This window comes from Centruroides sculpturatus, unplaced genomic scaffold (genome assembly GCF_000671375.1).
Source record: "Centruroides sculpturatus isolate CEXI.00-Female unplaced genomic scaffold, Cexi_2.0 scaffold289, whole genome shotgun sequence".
NCBI lineage: Eukaryota > Metazoa > Arthropoda > Arachnida > Scorpiones > Buthidae > Centruroides > Centruroides sculpturatus.
The window spans coordinates 614767-638960 of NW_019384529.1; the positions used below are offsets into that span (position 1 = coordinate 614767).

The window sequence follows — 24194 nt, forward strand, 5'->3', positions numbered from 1 at the left end:
TCTGGTGATGTGTCCTGTAGCATATTCACCGCTCCAAACACCAACTCATCAGAATGGCCAGGAATTTGGCAAAGCAGCCACCCCACTTTTTTTGGCCTGGCAATGGTGGTCTTTCCAAAACTCTGTCACACATGCATGACTGTCATTTGAAGAACTCCAAACACAGCACAATTACACAGCATACCATTGCAATCCTTTTATAGGATGATGGGCTAATAATTTTAGGGCACTGTGGTGGCATAACTTGGGAATTGGACTCCAACTGTAACCATTTACTTACACCAAGTTTTGAAGTAATCAGACAATTTTGAGTGAGTAACATTGTTGGTCAGAAATACAGATCATTAGAGCTGTTTAAATTCATCCATAAACAAATACACCACATTTAATAGTGACATAAAATAGGTATTTCAAATGCATCAACAATCATGTATCTGCCTCAGGCAGCAGAATAAAGTTTTAAATCCCCCTGTAAACAATGTACAGTAGAGCATCGATTATCCGACTCGACTGGGGTTGGTCGGATAACTGAAAAAATGGATAACCGGAAAATATGAAAAAATACATTATTAGTATAGTATATTAGTATATCCCATGTAATTAGTATAATAGTATATTGCTATTAACCTACTTTGCATTGAATTTTCATCAATGTTAAGCCTAACAAAAATTTTTTAAAATAATAATCATTGCTATTGTATCGTTTAAAATTAGAAAATTAAGCCTCATTAAAATACTGGCTCCTTTCATGGTCGAGCCAGTGTTGCCAGCTAAAACATGTAAAAATAATATGAAAGTAGCCAAGACATAGCCAAATATTATAGCGCCACATCACTAGCGGACATTTGAATTTGCTGACTAGAACGCGGTCGGTTAACCGATGCTCTACTGCAGGGGTGGCCAACCTTTTGCATACCATGCGCCAATTTTTTGATAGACGAGTTCAGATGCGCAGTGGCGTACCGTGGGTGTTAGCCGCCCGGGGCGGAGAAAAATTTCGGCCACCCTTTAATCAGGTATTTCAATTTAAAAGATCAAAATTCAGTTGTGTGAAAAAAAAATTAATAAAAAATGCGGTGGTGGTGTAGTTACCTTTACAAAATAGTCCCGTTTGACATTAGTGGCATACACGATTGCGAATGTATCGTGAATCGTAGAAGCAAAAAAAAAAAAAAAAAAAAGGTCAACAGGTGTAGCAGTCCAACCGACTCGTGGACTGTCCGGACGGTAGCACTGTCATTTAGACGCCTATGCACTGATCGAAAATAAACATACATGCATACACTGTAATTTACTATGTGGAGAACACTCATTTTATCTGTAAAGTTGATTGCAACGAATTGTGCAACAAATGAACTTGCCAAGACAGACTATAAAAAATTAATTTTCTATGTAATATTCTTAATTGCAAAGAAGCCAAATCTGGCAATGTTGCTCAGAACTGACTAAAGCGCCACTTGTAATCGTCCAATGCGCCAAGTTTGGCCACCCCTGCTCTACTGTATTGTAATGATCTAATATCTGAAATAAATTGACTCTATTTAACAATAATGTGTATATTGCATGCAGAGAATTTTGGTCATTGTTGGCAACATAACTTTCTTATAGTAGCCGATATTCCTTTCCTTTATTGGTTGCAGTTAAATACTTCATATATTTTTCTTTAAATTTATACACACATTAACATTTCATGTAATACAAATCCTCCTGCTTATTATAAGCATTTTATAACAAATTAACAAAATGCTAGCCAAAAAAAATTACGAAAATAAAAATGCCTTTGCTCATTGTGAACTGAGTCTTTATTACTTCATACTGACTCAATAGTCCCAGGTGTATTCTTTGATATTATTTTTGCTGTGTGTTTAGGTTTGTAACAAAGCTACTTTAATAAATATCTAAAAATTAGCCCGATCTGAACAAAACCTATTTAAATTTCTCAATTAATAAATGATTGATTATTGTTTTACACAATGTGCTGTGCAATCAATAGAGAATAGCTGTGAGAACAAATTTTTCACATGTAGCTTTCATATCTTTATGAACATTTCTAATTTAGAGAATTTTCCATTCAGAGAATGGCAATGACATTTCAGAATGCATAATTTGTATGTCGTATGTCGATTTATTTACAGTTAAAGACACACAGTGGACGTAAACCAGTAGCATGCTCGACTACCGGACGACAACTCATGCAATGAGACACACACACACCAAATGCATTCTATACATCATTTTATTAATAATAGGATGTAGATACACATGCAATACAAGAAAAACATCAAAAACAAATGAAATATTACAGATAAATATATATAACAAAGTGATCTGATTAACATTAAATTATGAAATTTTAGTCTGCGGGCATTAACTCGCATGTTTGATTGCGCTGGACTGCAAAATATGGCCAGAATCACTATTGTTTTCTAAAATAACTGTGAAAAAACTAGACGTATCTGATATGTTTAGAGAATCGATAACTTGACTACTACAGATCGTGCATTTAAGCAGCTTGTCAACTAGTGAGCCCTCCGGACGAAATGTTGTTTAAATTATCGAATAAAGCAGCTGGAAGCCCTATGTCCAATATTGCTTTTTAACTCAAGTTTAAATTTACGTAGTGTGTTTAAATGCTTCAAACGTCGAGGCACTTTTATTGATTAATTGAAGTGAAACGGCATTGGCGGCATCTTGACTTGTCACTGTCTTTGGTTAGGCATAATACAGAAAACAAATAAAGATCATGTTAAAACGAAAAGACTACAATTCGTAAATCAGCCATTGAACATTTATGCTGCGGAAGTTTTTCTTTTTTTTATGAATGTCTGCAGTTGCGTGTTGTTACTTATCCGGAGGACAGCTCAATATGTAGAGAGCATTATAATAATAAAAAAGGCACTTTATATCATACACTAAATTTTAACAAGATTAGTTTTGATAATGATAATATAATTGGATGGAGGAAAAAGTTTTGTCTTGGTAAACTGCATAATTTCAAGAAATTCTGGCTGTTTTTTTGTTTTTTTTTAAATATATATAATATATATATGTATGTATAATAATTAAAGTAAAAAATCAATTTATCTTTTAACTACAAATACCATTGACATACATTAACAATAAACTTCGGGAAGTTCAACTGTTATCACGATATGTTCAATAATTACATGATAATTTCTGATTTTTTCCTTTTGTTTCGGTGCTTTAATAGAAAAGTATTAATTCAAAGATGTAAAATTTGCATACAAGTTTGTCACAAGTAATCGTAGATATGTATGTGAGTGAAGTGAGTGTGTGTGTGTTTTGTGTGTTTCCGTAGGATGGATATTTTTCCCGATAAAAAGAGTAATCTGAAACATGATTATCACCATAAAAAAACCGAAGGTGTAACATAATATAAGTAAAATGATACTGTTGGTCCCATAATCAAAAAAATGAGTACACTTACAAGGGAAACAAACTGGGCACGGTTGACATGGAGTGGTTCCGTTTCCACACTACATAAAGAAAGAAAGATATGCAGGCAGACACAAACGTGCAATTTGTTAAAAAGACATGCAAGTAACATATAACGATATCATACAAAAAATTATATTTTGACTGTTGTCTTGTTCCTAATCACCTGTCAATCTGTAGAGTGGAACTGGTAGACAGTTCCCAGGAGATCTTTGTCATAGCTGCTCCTCGATGTGGTTTGGTATAAATTCCACCAATTTTTTTCCACTGCGGTATTGCCCATAGTGACAATGATGGTAATGATGGAGGTAGCCTTGTTTGAAAGAGACATAGGTTGTAGCTCACATCTTCTTCACTTAATAAACATAACTTCAACCATTGGCAATCCCTATATCAAGCAGCCATTTGACAAATACAATATAGGGAAATAGATAAACAGAAAATACAATTCCTAATTTCCCAACCTACGGTATTAATAGATCACTTAAAACTTCAAATAAAGGTAGGGTGTGCACCGCAGAGAGCAGTCCCGTCGATGCCGTCGCAAAAGAACGGAGCGTCTCACAGAGCGTGTCTCTCCATGTAATAGTGCCACCCTCCTGCTTGAAATGTGCCATCTGAAGAGTAAATTTTAGGTTAACTAAAGATTGAAAACCAAAATTAAATTCTAACACTTTCTAATGAAAATTAACAACTTAAACACTGTAAAAAAGCCTACTGAATTAACATTACTAGGTGCACTGCAGAGAGAAAGCGGAGGCGGCGTTCCGCCACTTTCTCTCCATCAAAATAAAAACGCAACGGTATCACTTACATACTAGTAAAGAACTAAAGAGATAACTCTTGCAAAATTAAATTTTATTAAAAATATGTCGACAAAAGTACAGTGGATCGGTTATATTCTTTAACACAACGCCAAACAATTGTAGTAATGAAATTTTTTTATTTTCATGACTTGGTCATAAAACAACATGTATTTGACATTGTACAAAAAATGTACATTTGATACAAGTTATAAATAATGAAATCAACATATATCTCAGCACCAAGGTAAGAGTACTGTTATCGTTACCGATATCATGTGTTTTTTCTTTTANTATATATATACACATACACAATTAAAAACATTCATTTACAAAAAGTTATATGACTGAATAACTAATCTAAAAAAAAAAAAAAAATACATTTTCTTTTACAAAAATAAATATATTCACAGAACTGTTCATAGAAACAGCTGTAGGAGGCTGATATACTTTCAGATAAAAATATTCTAGCAAAATTTGGAATGTATAATTTTGCAAAATATCAAATTAACTAATGCTTTCAAGTAATTTCATATCATATTAATGGTTTAAGTTTTTTTTTTTTTTTTTTAATTTATATTAAAAATATGAAAAATTTAAAAATAGTGATTGTTGAATCTCGGAAAATTTTGTACAGAACATTTGAAATCCATTAAAATGGTACATTATTATATTTAAGGCCTCTGAGAATATTCCAAAAGTTTTAATCTGAACACACATATGGGCTATTATAAATTGTATTTGCTATGTTTGTGCAGAATGTTTAACTTTCTCATTTGAAAAATTGTTTATCATGCAAGTTGGGCTTTCCAGCCAAGCACACTGCAGACTTCTGATGTGATTTCTCTTGATCTCTTTAAAATAAAATACCGAGACTATTAAGCTTTTGGATAAAAGCTTGGGGCAGAACAATTTATGAAAGTGAAATTGCATTTTAAAAAATAATTGAAGCCTATATGAAAGGGCTTACCTCCAAATTAGTGTGCATTTATTTTTTCTTCTAATTTAATTTAATTAATAAATGCTTGATATTGCATTTCTTTCTAAGAGTCATCCACTTATGTAACAATGATTAATTTACACATAAATCCTAACATTGAGAATTAAAAAAAGGAATCTAATTTACTTTGATACAATTTCTGTAGATTTATAAAACAATAATTTTTGCCCATTATTACTATTAAATAATCTTAAATCTTTTGACAGTTTTAAAATTCATTTTAAGATTAATTAATTTTTCAACCAAATCACTGATTAGCAATACATAAAAATAGCAATAAATATTGTTAAATAACCAATTCTATATTGTTTGAAAGATTTGTGAATAAAATAAAGTGTGCTAATTGCATGATAATGGATCATTTATTCTATCATACATAACTATCTCCATAAAACGATTATTATTATTATTATTAATTAAAAATATAGCTTTCTGTATACGTAGCCGTATTCCGTTTGCTCAACTTAATAAATTATATCAGTTACATGGCATTTCATATACTGTACAGATATCTCGTAATTTGGTGATTATTTTGTCCCTTGAATTTCCTGTAACTGCATATTGTTCTTTGTTTTTTACATATCAAAATACTTTTCACTCAGTTTAGANTATCTCCATAAAACGATTATTATTATTATTTAAATATAATAGTTTGCTTAGTAAGGTAAGATGTGTGTTGATAAATATTTTAAACTGTTATAACAGGCATACTGGATTTTAGCAACATCAAGGTGTGAGTTCACTTAGAATACTATACAACTTGTCCATTAAATAGAGTGAAGGACGAAGAGCATCACCTAATACAAATTATGAGTGTTTCATCAATTTTGCACCTACATATTTTAGAATATTAGAGCCAGAAACAACTTTACAGATTATTCACTGTATAAATAAATGAATGATGTAACTAAGTAAATTTTTTTTTGTTTGCAGTGCAGCTTTTTATATATTAATTAATCTCGTTTACTTACATTACTCTTGGTGTTATAGTAAAAAAATGAAAAATTCAAAGCAATCAAGTGCAAATTGTTATTAATACTTATGTTGTTAATATTGAACAAATGCAGTTACATAAATTTTGTAAACAATTCACCAAAACTGATAATATTGTAATTAATAATACCTAAAAATAAACTTTCCATATAATTACTTGAAGCAAATGTTAATTTTCCTTATTTAACAGCAATAAAAGAAGCTAGTGCAAGTATTCAAATCACCAATAATAACAAAAATTGTTAAATTAAAAAAAACCATATAAAAAAAAATAATGAAAATAAAAAATACAGAAAATATGCTGCGGTGCAAACATTATGAAACAAATAAACAAATATATCAAAGTTTAGTCTTACATGTTTCTACTGGTTTCTCTTCAAACACCAATTCTCCTTGCAATGACTTCTTTGGTATTGATAGTCCGTTTATATTAATGATTCCGTCCCTCCTAAACAATGCAGATATTTCTTCAAATGTTTTATTTTTCGTTTCTGGAACTTTCTTGTATGCAAATGTCCAAAATATGGCAAGAAAAAATGTAAATGGAAGGAATGTGTAATTTTCCAGCCATCGCTGTAAAATAAAATATTTAATTTTGCCATTTATATACTGTAGTCTTTTTGAGGAAATATTTCGTGACATTTACCTGCATTTGTGGGAAAACGAGACCCACTGTAAAATTTGCAAACCAGTTAACTAACACTGCTATGCTCATTGCCGCAGGTCTGGGACCTTGAGAGAACAACTCGGCTGTTATCATCCAAGGAATTGATCCTTTAACGAAAAGAACATCATGTAAATACATTTTTACATCTAAAATTAATTAAAAATTAAGCAAAACAGTCTACCTGGACCAATAGCAAAGAAGACTACAAAAGCAAGAGTACTGATAACACTTAAGTATGTAACCCAGTGGTATAGGAACTAAAATATATAATTAAATTTTTAAAAATAAAAATGCTTTCTTAAATAAATTAAAAAAAAAACTGAAGTTTACCTTAACAAGAAGTGATATTGTGATAAATATGCTAAAAATAAACATTCCACCCAATCCGTAGAGATGAAGAGTGCGGCGCCCTGCTCGATCCATGAAAGGAATGGAGACCAGCGTCATTATGACCATGACTGCACCAACTCCAATTGTCGCATACATAGCCGAAAGCTGAGAGAGGCCCGCGGCTTTGAATAAACCTGTTGAATAGTAAAAAACCTGCAAGAAAAAATTTCAAATTAAAGCAAAACACCCTTATTTGTTTTTAAATTTTATGCCAACAATGATACACACCGCATTAATTCCTGAAAGCTGTTGAGATAACTGCATCACAACTCCTATAATAAGGGGTAATTGAAGAGATTTACTGCAAATTAGCTGCCACATACTTATCTGTAAAAAAATTAAAAACTTGCATCGTTTGGTAAAAACAAGTATTCTAAAATCAAATAAAAATTAGCAAGTCATATTATTTATACTTGTGCTTCTTGTTGCTGTGCTCTTTCTTCAGCTTTCATTTCTTCGAGATCATCTTCCACGTGATTTGAGCACCGTAGTCTTACTAAAGCTGTAATGATAAATAAACATTTATTTATAAAGCCAGAATTACAGTGGGTGATCGGTTAATGAACATAATCCATTCCAAGGCTTTGTTCACTATCTGAATTGTTCGTTAACCAATTATCGATTTATCATAGGTTTTTATGAGAATTTGATTAATTTGTTCTGGAGACCCCAAAAAATAAAAAATATATACGCACTTTCTTACTACGTTTATTTATATGTATAATAAAAATACATATATATACAAGTCTTGCATTTTTATTAATCATGCTTTTTCCGTTTGTGGGAGTTAAAGAATCTGTCTAATGTCGATTGCTTTTCTCTCTTCAGGATTTTTCAGAAGTAATTAATAGTATTGTAATTGTAGAGATCCCCAAGCCTATTAACCTCAATCTGGTTTGAATGTCATTCTAAGACCGTTGTTCTGACATCCTCCCACATCTTCAAAGGATCTTTAATACCAGATATTGGCATTAATCCTCTTTTTCAAAAGAAAACATATCTTGCTAAGTTTCTTGGTATTCTTCATTCAAGAGTTCTTGGGGTTCCTCTGTTGTCAGATCTGTTTCAGGTTCCTTTATGAGTTCTTCAATGTTCTTTATTTCTCAGATGTAATTTTTGTTACTCCTTAAGCTGCTTGAGTCTTTTTGATTATACTGTATCTTTCTTAGATAAGATTGAACTGCAGCCTACTGTAGACCAGCTGTCCAGCAACTGCATACTGTCCAGCAACATCAGACATCTTCTGCCCACTCTCTACCTTTGCTATTATACTCTCATCTTTTGAAAATAAAAACTGATGCAAAACTTAACGAGTGCCCACCCGACAGTCTCACAAATACTATAAAAGAATTGTTTCTGTCAGAAAAATAAAAGGCAGGAATTACAAGGGAGAGTTTCAAAGTTCGGAGGAATACTATCCAATCAGTATATACTGGGTTGAACATCGATGTCAACATTTCCTGCTCTCCGAAAAGTTTCAAATTGTTGCCTGAAGACAAGGGAAGACCAATCGGTATTCATTATTTTATGTCACTTCTTTTGTGTTTGTTCTGTAAGGTGTTCATTGTCTGAACATAAACATTTTTTGCAAAAGTGTTTGTTATCCGATTTGTTTGTTAACCAATCACCCACTGTACTGTACATGATTAAAAAAAACCAGATTAATCCTAACCTTCTCTGGCTAATGCTTCTTGTTGTCTTGAAATGAGCAAATATCGAGGACTTTCGGGGCATAAGGGCAAGAGCACAAGTTGCAATGCAGAAGGAATTACTGCTATACCTTTTAGATCAAAGTTTTATCATCATATAACAGTTTTTCCAGTTATTTTTATTCACAAACAAAAACATGCAGAAGATACTCACTAAATAAAAATGGCCATCCTTTATCTGTACCAAGAATGAGCTCTATGCCCAGCACTTGTGAAAGGAGGAGTCCTATCGTAACCCCTAGTTGGTTCACTGTACCTAAAATACAAATTAAGATTTTAAAATGGAATTAGAAAAATCTATTATCATTATTAGCATTTAATACCCTGTACATTAAATAAGAGCAACATAAATTTTAAATATTCTAATTTTTACTCTTAAATTTTCAGCTGGACTTGGTTATTCTAATTTTGTTTGGAATTTCAAAAAGTTTGAATAACAAAATTGTAGATTGTAAGAATTTCTGTTTTATTTTATAAATTTATTAAGCAAGCAAGTCTGAATAATTAATGTTAATTATATTGCATTTGATATGTTAATAGATTAAACTTAAATCTTCAATTTTTCATTCTAAATTTATTTAACAGCCAATCTAAGAAAACTTTTATAATTTTGTTTTATAATTTTTGATTTACTTTTATGAACGAGTAAAAAAAAAAAAAATAGTTATAATACTCTTTCTACACTGCAAACATTCAGAGGGCCTTTTTAGTCCTTGTGGACCTGGCCCACCACGGGTTTGGCCAGGTCCACAAGGAGGCAACAGGTGGTGATGGAAGGGATCCAAAGTATCCAAGACAGATTGACTATGAAAATTTCCAGTATTCTTCATTCCCCTGAACTCAATTCTGAGTCAACAGAGCAATAGGCTGACATCCTAATCACCTTTGTCATCCAGTCATCAGTTTATTGTTTAGGTAAAAATCATATTCACTACTGGACCAAATATCTGATAAGCTTGGGACTGGAAGTGGAGTGGCCTAATTTCTGGATTTTTGGGTTTTCTAAACATAAAATGTAAAATAAACAATAGAAGATAAAAACAAAAATACCAGCAATCACTGGAACAGGCACTGTGCAACATGTACACCATAGAAACCAAAACAAACTAGTTATGTGATGAACTACAATTGTATTACAGCTTACCAAGTTCAAAAATAGTTGCTTTACTGGTAATTCCAGATTTCTGTAAGCCAGATATTTGGTCCAGTACTGTACTGGATTTCATCAATTAAACCCTGGAAATAAAGCTGATATTAAAATAAACCCAAGTCTCAAATAAACTCTGGTTTGAGATTCACAGAAACATGTTGATGTACTGTACTATATACAGAATAACAGTTTAGAATGACAGGCAAGAAATTCTCTCTCTTCATATTATTCATAGTGAGATAGTACTTTCTATTCCAAGGTTTATGAAAACATTTTTAGAAATAAAATTATAAATATTATCAAATCTTGAGTGTGGGAAAGTCACAATTGAGTTCACAAATCAAGAGGTTATCAGCTGAAGGGTAATTGGAAAAACTAATTGAAGATGGTGAGTTTAACTAGGAGATGGTAATCAAAATTTTGATTCTGACAATTATATGAGTCTTTTAAAGCCAAAGTGGTATAAGTCCATTAAACACTGTTTTGAGAAATAAAGACTTTTAGTAGAATAGTTGTTGAAAATTCCAGAATACTACCAAACAAAAATTTCCCCACCCCATGTGTTCAAAATTGATTGTTTTAGCTTATGTATGTTTTTTTTTGCCCTTATCCCCACTTTATAAGTAAGTTATAAGCACTTAAGTGACTTACCCTACTTTGGCTTTACAAAGATTTAGGATATGGTTCAAGAACAAACTTGCATAATCAAAAAAAAATATTTTTTATTTTCTTCTGTAAAAGTTTGTCCGATGGAGAATTACTTTTAATAAAATAAAATAAAAGACAAAACTGTCCAAAAAGGATCACCATTTATTACTTGTGTTCCAAGACTAAAACATTTTCGGCGACTGACATTCCTTTTTAGGCTACTTGTCGCCGTAAAGTTCACAAAAAGTCCTTTTAAAAACACAAAAATCCAATTAAAATTTTTTATAAAATTTCTGAAAAAGGAACTGGTGACATACAGTTGTCTTGCTTACTTCGATCATACCTTCTTTAGGCGTTGCTTCTGCTTTTTATCTACTAAAGATTAGCGCTGAAAATGTAGATTTTTAGAGAAGTTGCCCTCTGGTGACGATACATGTAGAAATTTCTTCTGTAAAAGTTTGTCCGATGGAGAATTACTTTTAATAAAATAAAATAAAAGACAAAACTGTCCAAAAAGGATCACCATTTATTACTTGTGTTCCAAGACTAAAACATTTTCGGCGACTGACATTCCTTTTTAGGCTACTTGTCGCCGTAAAGTTCACAAAAAGTCCTTTTAAAAACACAAAAATCCAATTAAAATTTTTTATAAAATTGAAAAAGGAACTGGTGACATGCAGTTGTCTTGCTTCCATCATACCTTCTCTTGGGGTTTTTCTTCTTCTTTTATCTACTAAAGATTAGCGCTGGAAAATGTAGATTTTTTGGACAGTTTTGTCTTTTATTTTATTTTTTATTTTCTTTAAAAGTAGTATATTACGTCAAAAAATGATATAAATAAATGTCATCTAGTTAGATATTAGCCACAACAGTTTCTGCTATTCAACATCCCTAGTATCATCAGCAGGCAGTGGTCCATTGTCTTCAACAGAGTTAGAAGTGTGAAGGTTTAAATAGTATGCATGATGAATAGGGGGAATGTAGGCCAAAAGATCTTGCATATCTTTTTTTTTTTCTCTCTCCTGTCACAGGCCTTGGTCCATTGTAGAGTTGAGACAAAGGTACATTTGCCAGTGATAACGGCCATCCTCGTATTCCTGGTGGCTTGATGTTCAGCTTGAAAAATGCAAGCTCATCAGACATGTTCTCCTTGTAAAAGATTGTAAATGGATCGGATTTCTAATACCTAATCCATTACATCCTTAGCCATGAAACTGGATGGTTTTCTTCATCAAGCTTTCTCTTGGTAATGGTTTTTTCCATATTTCGTGTAGCTAAAAACTCTTCACCAGACATCACAGTAAGATGGAAAGGATTGCTTTCATGATAACTCGATACCAGTCAGAAGGGCAAAAAATCTGTTGACTCTTACTGTACAATTCAATTGAGCCAAAGTCAGTCATTCAAAAGATAGGAATGACCACTGATCATAAACTTTTAATTAATGGTTTCAATGCTGTTGTCATCACTCAAAACTAGCCTCAATAAATTTAATGCCATCTTCCAGTTTCGGTTTTGTCCTGTGCATGTATCACTGTATAATACAATGTGTTTTGCTGTTGGTGCTCTACATTTTATGTGTTTGACCACACATGTACTGATTTCCTGTGAGCCTCTAGATCCTACAGTTTCATCCCAACAATACATGTAGCCTAGTCCTGTTGCTAACTCATGGCAACCTAAGTTATAAACGTATAAACATTTATAATAAGCGATTTGGCATGTAAGTTTTGGGAATGGTAATGACTTTTCCAAATCAAATGAAAAACAGTAATAGGAGCTATCAGAAGCCAATTTTTTGGAGTCTTTTTTATAGCATCTCTTACCTTCTCAGCCATTCATAGGTGAAATCCATGCTCAACTTTAAGTCCTCTCTTTTCTTGGTCATCTACTGAGGAGTTTATCTAATTTTAAAGGAATCACATTTCACATGTGTTCTTATGTGGAACATGAAAATATAGATTGAACTCTGTATTAAATGTTCTATGGTAAACATGTTCTTTAACTGGTTCTTTGCCCTGCTCAGCACAGTAGTCCTTGTACAGGTTAAATAACAAGTGGATATTTAGATCTTCTGACAAATATTTTCAGTTTGGATTATGGTCTCTGGTGTAATGGGACTGATAAGTGGGAAATGTTGCGATGTGGTCCTGTACCACTGTCAATTGTTCATCAGGTATTTTATTTACAGGGTTTCCTTGGTTCTTTCCCTGGTTGTCTAAGCCTGGTGAATGTCCAGCTTTTATCTTCCTAGTAGCCCTAGTTATCCAGCCATCAGATATTTGGAAGGTTTTTAAGAAATATTGTTTACACACGTGTACAGATGTTCCATCACTTTGCATAATGTAATAATGCTTAGTAGTGGACTTTGCTGCTCTACAACCATCTTTTGGCCTATGACGTTTAGGCACTGCTCGCTTTATTAAACCACATAAAAATGTGTTTTGGACAGTGAAAGAACCGGTCTTCCAGAATGAATCAAAAGCATTTTTTTGTGGATCCTACGACATTTTTTCAAAACACTTACTCCTGCAGTTGCAATTAGGATTACTAAATGTTTTCCCTCTAACCAATTTTCCTTTTTCAATTTTGTAAGATTGTCCTACATTTCTCAATCTCTTTCTCTTTTCTTTCTACTCTATTTCTCTTTTGACATCATTTTGGCTCATATTCTGTTTCTTCAGTTTCTAGACCTTCTGCTGGATGAACCTCTGCCTCATCTTCCTCTTCTCCATTTTCATCTAAAAACATAATAAAGGCATATTTTAACATAACCAGACATTGATTTGTCACAGTTTTTCCAAACTAACATAAAAGCTAACTAACTTAACCATAACCACTAACTGTCAGAATATAAATACATAAAAATGGTTAACAAAATGATTAAAACAATAGATGAATAATTAATTTAGTTTAAAGAAATAATACATTTTTATTTAAAACAAATATGCTATTACAGTAGAGCGTCATTTATCCAAAAGAATTCCAGTCGGCAAATTTAAATTTTTGCTAGTGCTGTGGCGCTGAATCTTTGACTATATCTTGGGCTACTCCAATATTTTTTTTGTTGATGTGTGTGTTTTAGCTGGCAGCACTGACACTTTTGTGTGGTGTTTTTCCGAGGACTGTGTGTCATGCTGAATCGAACGTTTTTGATACTAGATTAACTTCTAAAGTATAATTTTTTTTGTTTTTATTTTTCAATATATATATTTTGTTTGTAAAAAATAAAGAAGTAACTTTTAAAGATACAATAGCCACGATTATTATTTTAAAAAGTTTACATTAAGCTTAACATCAACAAAAATTCAATGCGAAGCGACACGCAACGGAGAAAAATTTCAACACGAGATAGGTTAATGTATTTTTTTCGTACATAATTGGTTATCCGAAAAATAAGTTATCCGAACAACCCCAGGCCCCAATTGATTTGGATAAACGACGATCTACTGTATGTAGATTTATAACTTATTTTGTTTAGCTTCAAACACAATAGAAATAATAAAAACACTCACCAGTAGTTATCTCTACTTCTGAAGGCACATATTCGTCACTAGATCCATTGTCAGCCAATATACTTGGAGTGCTAACACTGTCCCTGTCACTTTCTGAGCTCAATGCTTCACTCATTTAAAAAATAAAATAAGTTATGCACAATGACGTGGAATATATAATCAGTCGCATGTAGCTTTCACAACACTAGAACAAAAACAGTAACTGGAATAGTGGTGTAACTCCCGGTTACACCACTTTGGCTATCAACAGATATATAGCACTGCTGACTGCATAAACTTGTGCTGCCATCTATGGAGCTGTTTGGGAAACTAGGAGTTACACCACTATTCCTGTAGGTAGTTTTTACATATTCGTAATTCATTTCTAGCATTAACACAGATTTCTTCAAAAATGGAGTTACACCACTTTGGCTTTAAAGGGCTCATATAAAAACAAACACAAACATCAACATAACAATTGAGCTGGAAGATATTGAACTGGGTAACTGTAAACAGTAATTATTTCAAATGTTGTAGCTGTAACCCATAAAGTAGTCAATAAACAGTTTTGATAGTTCTGGAAATGTATCAGTAAGTATTTCTTTTAATTTTGACCCATTCATTTCCTGTTGCAAGGTAATAAATCTTACAAGGAGACCCTACGGCTTTGGGGAAACAGATTTTGATGATCTTTGGTGTAGAGGTAGTACACCATGTGAGTGTACTACCTGTAAAATACTAAACTGCAATACTCAAGTATAATCGAGAAAAACGAACTTAAAGTTTTTTAGCACTTTATATATAAATTATACACGCTTCCTCTTGAGCGTCCTGTGGCTGAGTGGTAACGATCTTGACTTGTATGTTTGAGTGCTTGGGTTCGATTCTCTTGTGTATACTTTTTTTTTTTTTATTCATAAATACTTATAATGTATTTATTTATTTACTCATTCATTTATTTTAATTTAATTTCTACTATTCCACGTCTAATATTTTTACTTTTGTTGACAATAACGGTGCATTCTTGACACCTATGTGTCAACTTTCCCATCCAATTGTTATCACCATAGGTGACCTCCGATCTAATTCTCACTAGAAGCGTTTTTTCTATTGGAGTTCTTTTTCACTCACTCTTTAACAGTTCGTTTCTGAATTTTGACACAAATACACATATTTGTGCAGTGAAACTTATTTTGAAAAATTATTTTATAAATTAAAAAATGTCATCAAGAGAAGCAAGTTCTTCACATTGTGATGAAAAAACTGTTGACGATAACTCTTTATACAGTGATGTATCGAAGCAGTGGCTAAAAGATAGAGTAGTGTATTATGAGAGTTTACTTTTCAAAAATAATTTAATTGCAACATTTATAAATTTTTTTCATTCAACACATCCAATATATTATTGTATAATTCTGTGCCTATCAGCATAGCATTTTCAGATAGTGTATCAGAAGATGTTATTGCAATTAAATTATTTTTGGAAAGTAAACTCTCATAATACACTACTCCATCTTTTAGCCACTGCTTCGATACATTACTGTATAGAGTTATCGTCAACAGTTTTTTCATCACAATGTAAAGAACTTGCTTCTCTTGATGACATTTTTTAATTATAAAATAATTTTTCAAAATAAATTTCATTGCACAAATATGTCTATTTGTGTCAAAATTCAGAAACAAACTGTTAAAGAGTGAGTGAAAAAGAACTCCAACAAAAAAAAAACGCTTCTAGTGAGAATTAGATGGAGGTCACCTATGGTGATAACAATTGGATGGGAAAGTTGACACATAGGTGTCAAGAATGCACCATTATTGTCAACAAAAGTAAAAATATTAGATGTGGAATAGTAGAAATTAAATTAAAATAAATGAATGAGTAAATAAATAAATACATTATANGTATAAAATTAATTTTAAAAATAGTTTTATCATAAAAACATGTAATTTTTAATGATTTATAAGTATATCTAAAATAGATTCTTCAGTACACAAACACACACAAAAAATCTACTTTTTACTAATGTTTAATATTTTGATTATAGAAAAAAGATTAAAACCTTAAGTAAGTGTTCTTCTCTGATATAATAAATAAAAATAATAAAATTATATCAACTGGAAAAATGTTCTTGAAAACTTCTTTAATAATATAGTATATATATTTTTAAAGAAGAATTTTCCAGTTGAAAAATTTAATTGTTAATTTAATTGAGAAAAACAAACAGAGTGGAAAATCCTATTGATTAAATTGGAACTACTAACCACCAATCTTATAATTTTTTATTTCGGTTGCAAGTATATTTTCTGCAATTTTCTAACATTTAGTAACATAAAAGTAAGATTGAAATATTTTATCTCACGATTCTATTACTGCAAGTCAGAATTTCAGCAGTTCTACCATGAGAAAAAATAACAGAACTCCAAATTTCATTTCATTCAAATAATAGATCTTATTGGTAAATTATATGAAAAAATGGTAGAACAAAGTATATAAATCAATAAATAAAATAAATAATAAATTTATAATAAATAAAATACCAACTTACATTTTCAGGAGCATTAACAACACCTGTGTTGTATCCAAATTGGAACATTCCCAAGACGGCAGCACAAATGGAAAATACTAACATACATGTTGCTCCCTGTTATAAGAGAATTAAAACAGAAGTTATATTTTCAGGTACAATTTTATATCTTCTTCATCATTATAACATAATTGGAAAAACTTAATAACAATTGCTTTTTATAACATTGGTGAAGTGAAACTTTCACCATTTCCAAATTAAGTAAGTAATAATCTTTGTTCTAAGAGATCTGTGTGTAGAATATTGACAGCACATTAATGAGTTTATGGAGAAGTGAAAACAATTTGCAGATGAAAACTAGTGATTAAGATGCTGAACAGACTTTGCAAACTTCTAAGAAAGCTCTATTGTTATCATGTCGTTAAATCGGTGATATAAGAGATTTACTTTGAATTAGTTTATTATAATACGGAATTTTGTAAGATTTATGTATAAACAGTATTTTTTTTTTAAAAAAATAATAATAAAATAATAACTGAATTGCCTTCCAGTCTTATTTATAGAGATTTTCTTTATTTACATACCACAATTAAATCCAATAATAAGGCGTCCGATAATGAGCAATTCAACACTTCGAGAAATTTTACTGAATCCCATGAAACCAGCTCCTACAATACCAGTTATATTGTTTAATAAAAGTCCTCCTTTCCTGTAAAAGAACTGGCAATTTAATAAATTCTAAAACTTAATCATATACAAGTATATTGAAAGTGTTTTTAATGAATTATTTACTACACTTACCTTCCAAATTTATCTGCTATTGATCCTCCACTAATTCCACCAATCATGCCACCAATTGCAAATACAGAAACAGTTATTGCCCATAAAAAATCTTTGAAGTTATCTGCAATGGCATGTCCCGTACGAGTTTTGTATATATCAGCAATGAATTCCTTTATCACCTACAGCAGAAAACTAATTTTAAGTATATTAATTTGATGATGGATAATTAAAATCATTAAATAATATAATTTTTTAAATCTGTGGACTTCTATAAAGTATTATTATGTCTATGAAGGATAAATTAATCCAGTTGGATTGTGTTGAATTTTAATATTTTAAATTTCTTGTATAGTTTTTCATATCACAAGAACACATCAAATAGTGTAGTTGACCCTTCCTCCAGGTGATTTAAATATGTGAAGCCGCTAAATTACTTGTTATAGATCTGCCATTAATTTAGAGCAAGCATATAATTCATAGAAAATAACTGAATAAGTTGTACTTCCACTAACAAACAAACAGTAATATATCTTTTGGAGATGGTCACTTCTGTTATGGTTATTAATGATAGTTTATCAGACAAAAAATATTAAATTCAAATGCTTATATTAGCTGTAATAATAAATGATAAAAATTAAGAACAAATTGCTGCTTTATATAATGAGAAAGAACTTGTCTTATTGGGCTGCAATTTGAAAAAATTGTAGACCTATAAATTTCCACTGTCATCTGTCCATCTTTCCTTAATCTTGAGAACGAAGTTAGATAGATGAAGACAAGACCAGATATTGAAACCTTGGGGACAGGAAGCCTTGATTAACTATATACAAACTTCTGATGCAAACCAGATGTCATGTTATTTCAATCCAAAAATTTACCCTTGAAAGATGTTAGATGACCAGCACAATTCTATTGTTAAAAGAAAAGCATGATGTATAGAGACAAGTCGCTATAATTTGAGGTGGCAAGCACATATTTTAAATTAAATTAAAAATATGATTAAAAATTGCAGCCTGGCATTGTGACGACATCACAATAAATAATTGCTCATTTTCTCATAAATATTCAAAATCTTACTAAGAAACCTTGAGCTTAGATTAAAGCATTTCTTCATAATTAATTAAAATTAAATTATATTGCAAGTTTTCAATTAAACAGTACATTACAATACTGGAAGAAGTCCAGGCCAATTATAAGCCCCATATAAAGACACACTAAAACTGTGTCTTTATATTTGTCTTTGTAAAACAACATCTGGTGTTACAAAGATAAATATAAAGACAATGTTTTTAGTTTCTTCTATTATACAGAACTTTTAACTGAAATACATTTGTCTTTAACTTTTTACCAATAATACATTTGTCACTGGCAGAGGAATGATTTTAACAAATTTTATGTATTACAACAGCGAAGAGCCTCAAAATAAAGATCAACTTAGTCATATGACTTTGTTGTAAACCAAAGACGTAAGAAAAAACAAAAAAAAATGTGAAGACATTCTTTTATCATTTTAGTGTGTTTCTTCTATTATAAAGAACTTTTAATAGTATATTATGAATTTATACATAGATGTAATGCTTGTTAGAAATTTTATACACTGTAGATAGAATAACGCACTATAAAATTACAAACTACAACATTTAAATTAAAAAATTCATGGTAGTTTAGTTCAATGTTCACAACAGTGCAACCTATCATTATTTATTTAAAATGTTTATACATGTAAGTACAGTACATTCATTTATCTGTTTCATTTTAGTAACTTTTCTATTCTATTGTAATGCTTTTATTGATTTTTACCTAGTTAATATCTACAGTTTTTATCTTGTTAATATCTACAGTTTTTATCTTTGCATTCAAATAAAAACATATTTTAATTATGTTACACAATTTATATTATTTTTTGCTAGAATCTGATTAAATGTCATGTACTTTATTAATTGACTCATATTTAATTTTTGTTTCATTTAGACAAAGTTATCCTCATTGGTAACGCCCATTTTTCAACTCCATATCAAGATAAAGAGTATCTTCTAGTTGTGCAAACCATCTCATTGAAACATATAAGAGACAAGCATCCATTGTATTTATGTGCAATATGATTTTAAATGTGTAATATCAGTCTACTGTTGCAGTTAGACACTGAAAATAGTTAAAACCAACCTTTAGATGTATTTATTCCATCTGATTTACAAAAAATATATTAAAGGCACATATCTAAGCATTCTAACATTCATATTACACAAATGGATCAACAGTTACTCCATGTAGCTTCAGTATAAAATTAATTTTAAAAATAGTTTTATCATAAAAACATGTAATTTTTAATGATTTATAAGTATATCTAAAATAGATTCTTCAGTACACAAACACACACAAAAAATCTACTTTTTACTAATGTTTAATATTTTGATTATAGAAAAAAGATTAAAACCTTAAGTAAGTGTTCTTCTCTGATATAATAAATAAAAATAATAAAATTATATCAACTGGAAAAATGTTCTTGAAAACTTCTTTAATAATATAGTATATATATTTTTAAAGAAGAATTTTCCAGTTGAAAAATTTAATTGTTAATTTAATTGAGAAAAACAAACAGAGTGGAAAATCCTATTGATTAAATTGGAACTACTAACCACCAATCTTATAATTTTTTATTTCGGTTGCAAGTATATTTTCTGCAATTTTCTAACATTTAGTAACATAAAAGTAAGATTGAAATATTTTATCTCACGATTCTATTACTGCAAGTCAGAATTTCAGCAGTTCTACCATGAGAAAAAATAACAGAACTCCAAATTTCATTTCATTCAAATAATAGATCTTATTGGTAAATTATATGAAAAAATGGTAGAACAAAGTATATAAATCAATAAATAAAATAAATAATAAATTTATAATAAATAAAATACCAACTTACATTTTCAGGAGCATTAACAACACCTGTGTTGTATCCAAATTGGAACATTCCCAAGACGGCAGCACAAATGGAAAATACTAACATACATGTTGCTCCCTGTTATAAGAGAATTAAAACAGAAGTTATATTTTCAGGTACAATTTTATATCTTCTTCATCATTATAACATAATTGGAAAAACTTAATAACAATTGCTTTTTATAACATTGGTGAAGTGAAACTTTCACCATTTCCAAATTAAGTAAGTAATAATCTTTGTTCTAAGAGATCTGTGTGTAGAATATTGACAGCACATTAATGAGTTTATGGAGAAGTGAAAACAATTTGCAGATGAAAACTAGTGATTAAGATGCTGAACAGACTTTGCAAACTTCTAAGAAAGCTCTATTGTTATCATGTCGTTAAATCGGTGATATAAGAGATTTACTTTGAATTAGTTTATTATAATACGGAATTTTGTAAGATTTATGTATAAACAGTATTTTTTTTTTTTAAAACCAATTAATTTTACTGACTGGACTTCTGCTAACACTTATTAAGTAATTACCAAGTTAAAATGTGAAAATTGCATTAATTATGCGACTTATAATTACTACTATTACTCATATATTGTATGTACTGGATAAATAGAATACAATAAAAAACACACCTTTAACAATCCAGCAAATAAAATTTACTAAAATAAAAACGTTTTCAATCGTTTTAATTGATCTTCCTCAGTTACCATAAAATAGAACTTGAAAATAGAATGTAAATTTAAAAATAAATGAAAATGAGAATTTTGAAATAAATACATAAATATTTCAGTTATTTATGTATTTACAGGTATACCTCGCCTTACGTCGGTAATTGGTTCCAGGAGAACGACTTAAGTCGAAAAACGATGTAAGTCGAATTTACTTGACTCCAAATCTACTTGTCACTAGGCTAAACCATAAATTGCCAATTCTGGTTTTGTATTTTATTTATTAATGCATTTTTAATAATGTATGGTTAATAAGGATCTATTTTAAGCTTACAAACAAATAAATTTTAGTTTTTAATTAATTAATATAGTACAGAAAAAAGTAATCTAAATTTACGAATGCATGTACTGTAAATACAGTACATACTTGTAAATGTATATATTTTAATATGATTTATGTGCTTTAAACATTTTTCTAGTGATATTACGACTTCAATATTTGTGGCGGACAGACATAAAGTCGAATAAAATGACTTAAACTTGATTTTTATTTTTCCATATACTTTTTTGACAAACGACGTATAATCGGGAACGACGTAACTCGAAACGACGTAAGTCGAGGTATACCTGTATTTCAAAATTCTCATTTTCATTTATTTTTAAATTTATGTTCTATTTTATGGTAACCAAGGAAGATCAGTTAAAATGATCTAAAATGTTTTTATTTTATTAAATTTTATTTGCTGGATTGTTAAAGGTATGTTTTTTATCGTATTACTACTATGTTTGGCATAATGTATATATCGTATTACATATAAAAACAAACTCAATAAATGTAGAGATATAAGCTTAACCTCTTACTGTTTGTTCAAATTGCTTCATATCTTATTAATTAAAGTTTTAGTCCAACAAGAATTTGTAAGTTTGCTGACTTTAAGGGGCGCACAGTTTATCCTGCGTCAGAATGAGCCTAAGGGAAACCGCATATGTGGGCGGTGGCAAAGGAGGCAAATGAAGATCAAGTGTTTTACAAGAGAAAACCCATTTATTTGTTCGAATTCATGCTTACTTAGATATTGAACAATTCCAAAATCTCGGTGTTCCTATGAAACAGTGAGCGTTCGGGTGATCAATCGTAGCCCAGGTGGACAAGAAGGATTGCTAGATGATGCAGATGTTCGGTGTTAAGCTGCAGCGTCCTAGGTGATCGGTGGTAGCACAACACAATAGATAAAGCACAACTGTAGGCTTAATCCAGAGGAGACTCCTCTTCAACCTAGAAGTTCCGATTTTTATAGTTTTTCCCCCACTATTCGCATTTTGGATTGGTCCCTCGTCCCATTCCTTGCTTCCCAATTGGTCTCTCCTTTCTCTCCAGGTGCAAGACAAAACCTTTTCGGGTCGTGGGAAAGGTCCAATTCGAGGTGTCCATCTGATACCTCTTTGTCGACTCTGCTCGGTGACTGTTTATAAAACAATAACAACTGCACTCATAACTCAGGCCATTGTTTATACCATTTTTTGACATCTAAGAATTTAATGATCATTTTCATCTATCAAAAATTTCCCTTTTTTTGTTTGAAAAGATTTTTCTCGCCCAACATTTTATAAACTCACGAGTTGATGATCTATCTATTTATGAGCGCTTGTGTTAGAGTTTGTCTTCTGCTAAGACCTTGACAGATAGTTTGACACATACTCGAACAGTTCCAAGTCTCATTGTTTACATCTTGTGTCGCGCAAGAATTTCACGGTTTACTCGAGTTTGAACCTCATCTGGGAACCCACAAATTAGCTGTATCAGAATTATCATTCGGATCTCTTCAAATGATAATTGAAGGAGCTCTTATTTTTCATATTGTAATGTGTTATATTTGCTAAAAATCTATATAAATGTATTCCCAAATTTCACCAAAATGCAGTCTGTAATACATTAATTCATAATAGTACAACACTACACATTACATAATTCAAGCTATCAGTTTTTACTTATTTCTGATGGGTAATGTACAGGTACCTGTTTGGTCTGGACCTTCTCATTTGATTACTACAAGTATTTTTTCTTTTAATAAAAAATTCTACCTAAACTCATTATTTAAGTAACTAACATTCCATTGCGGTAAAAATACTGAATTTTTTTTCATGTGAATACAAAGAATATTCAAGTCATGGCTTTTTAAATAGCTAAAGAAAATTCTTCTTTGCAAATTAATAAACCATACATTCAATAAACTGATATTTACATGGGTTTTAATGGATCTAATCTAGTTAATATACATTGTGAATCCAATTTAACAAGCTTAATGTTGCAACAAAACTCTGTTTAGTAAATTTATTGTAATCAAAAATTTTTTAAATTTTAATTGTGCAAATATTTTAAGAGGGGATGAAAAAGATTAGGAGAAAGATGAAAACTTCATTGCTCCAAGTAACAGATAAGTAGAGTAAGCAATTAAAAAGAGGTTGTTCGGCAAACATTACTCAATCTATCATTAAGGCAACGTATCTGAAATTTGTTGCATGAGATTGATTATTAACTAAAAATATCACCAATTTAATTACCATATAAATCTATATCCTAAAGCATATTTTAAAAAGTTTGCCAGTTATCCACAAGGATAGAAATAAAATTTTTATGACATAAAATTTCCATTTTCTGCATTTAAAATGCAGGAAACAAATCAACAAAAATTTATGATTTGTTATGCTTACTACATAATATATGAACCGAATGTTCTACTTTAATGAAAAAAAAAGTGTGTGTGTGTGTGTGCGCGCGCATGTATACATATTTAGTGTGCAAGTTCATTTCCTTTTTAATTATAATTTTTATGGATCAGCTTAACTTTTAGTGAAGGAGAAACAAATGAATATATGCAAGTGATGGCAGAAAATTGCATTCTAAAACAGTGCAGGAAATGGTTTATATATAATTTAAAACTGGCAGAGTGATAAATTATTTAGATTTCATA

The 24194-nt window shown here is 30.6% G+C and overlaps 1 protein-coding gene across 1 annotated transcript in view; it reads right to left on the bottom strand.

Annotated features, from left to right (window-relative positions):
* Window positions 1-2298: 2298 nt before the first annotated feature.
* LOC111622992 (glucose transporter type 1-like) overlaps window positions 2299-24194 on the bottom strand; it is a 51737-nt gene continuing 29841 nt past the window's right edge. Inside the window, exons 3-15 of the mRNA XM_023365471.1 lie at window positions 20539-20634; window positions 17637-17797; window positions 17415-17544; window positions 16857-16952; window positions 9173-9299; window positions 8982-9089; window positions 7723-7811; window positions 7538-7636; window positions 7250-7462; window positions 7101-7176; window positions 6899-7026; window positions 6609-6825; window positions 2299-4073 (exon numbers count right to left, since the gene is read on the bottom strand). Coding sequence (XP_023221239.1) covers window positions 4018-4073; window positions 6609-6825; window positions 6899-7026; window positions 7101-7176; window positions 7250-7462; window positions 7538-7636; window positions 7723-7811; window positions 8982-9089; window positions 9173-9299; window positions 16857-16952; window positions 17415-17544; window positions 17637-17797; window positions 20539-20634 — 1596 coding nt within the window. The 3' untranslated portion in view covers window positions 2299-4017. The remainder of the gene's footprint in view (window positions 4074-6608; window positions 6826-6898; window positions 7027-7100; window positions 7177-7249; window positions 7463-7537; window positions 7637-7722; window positions 7812-8981; window positions 9090-9172; window positions 9300-16856; window positions 16953-17414; window positions 17545-17636; window positions 17798-20538; window positions 20635-24194) is intronic.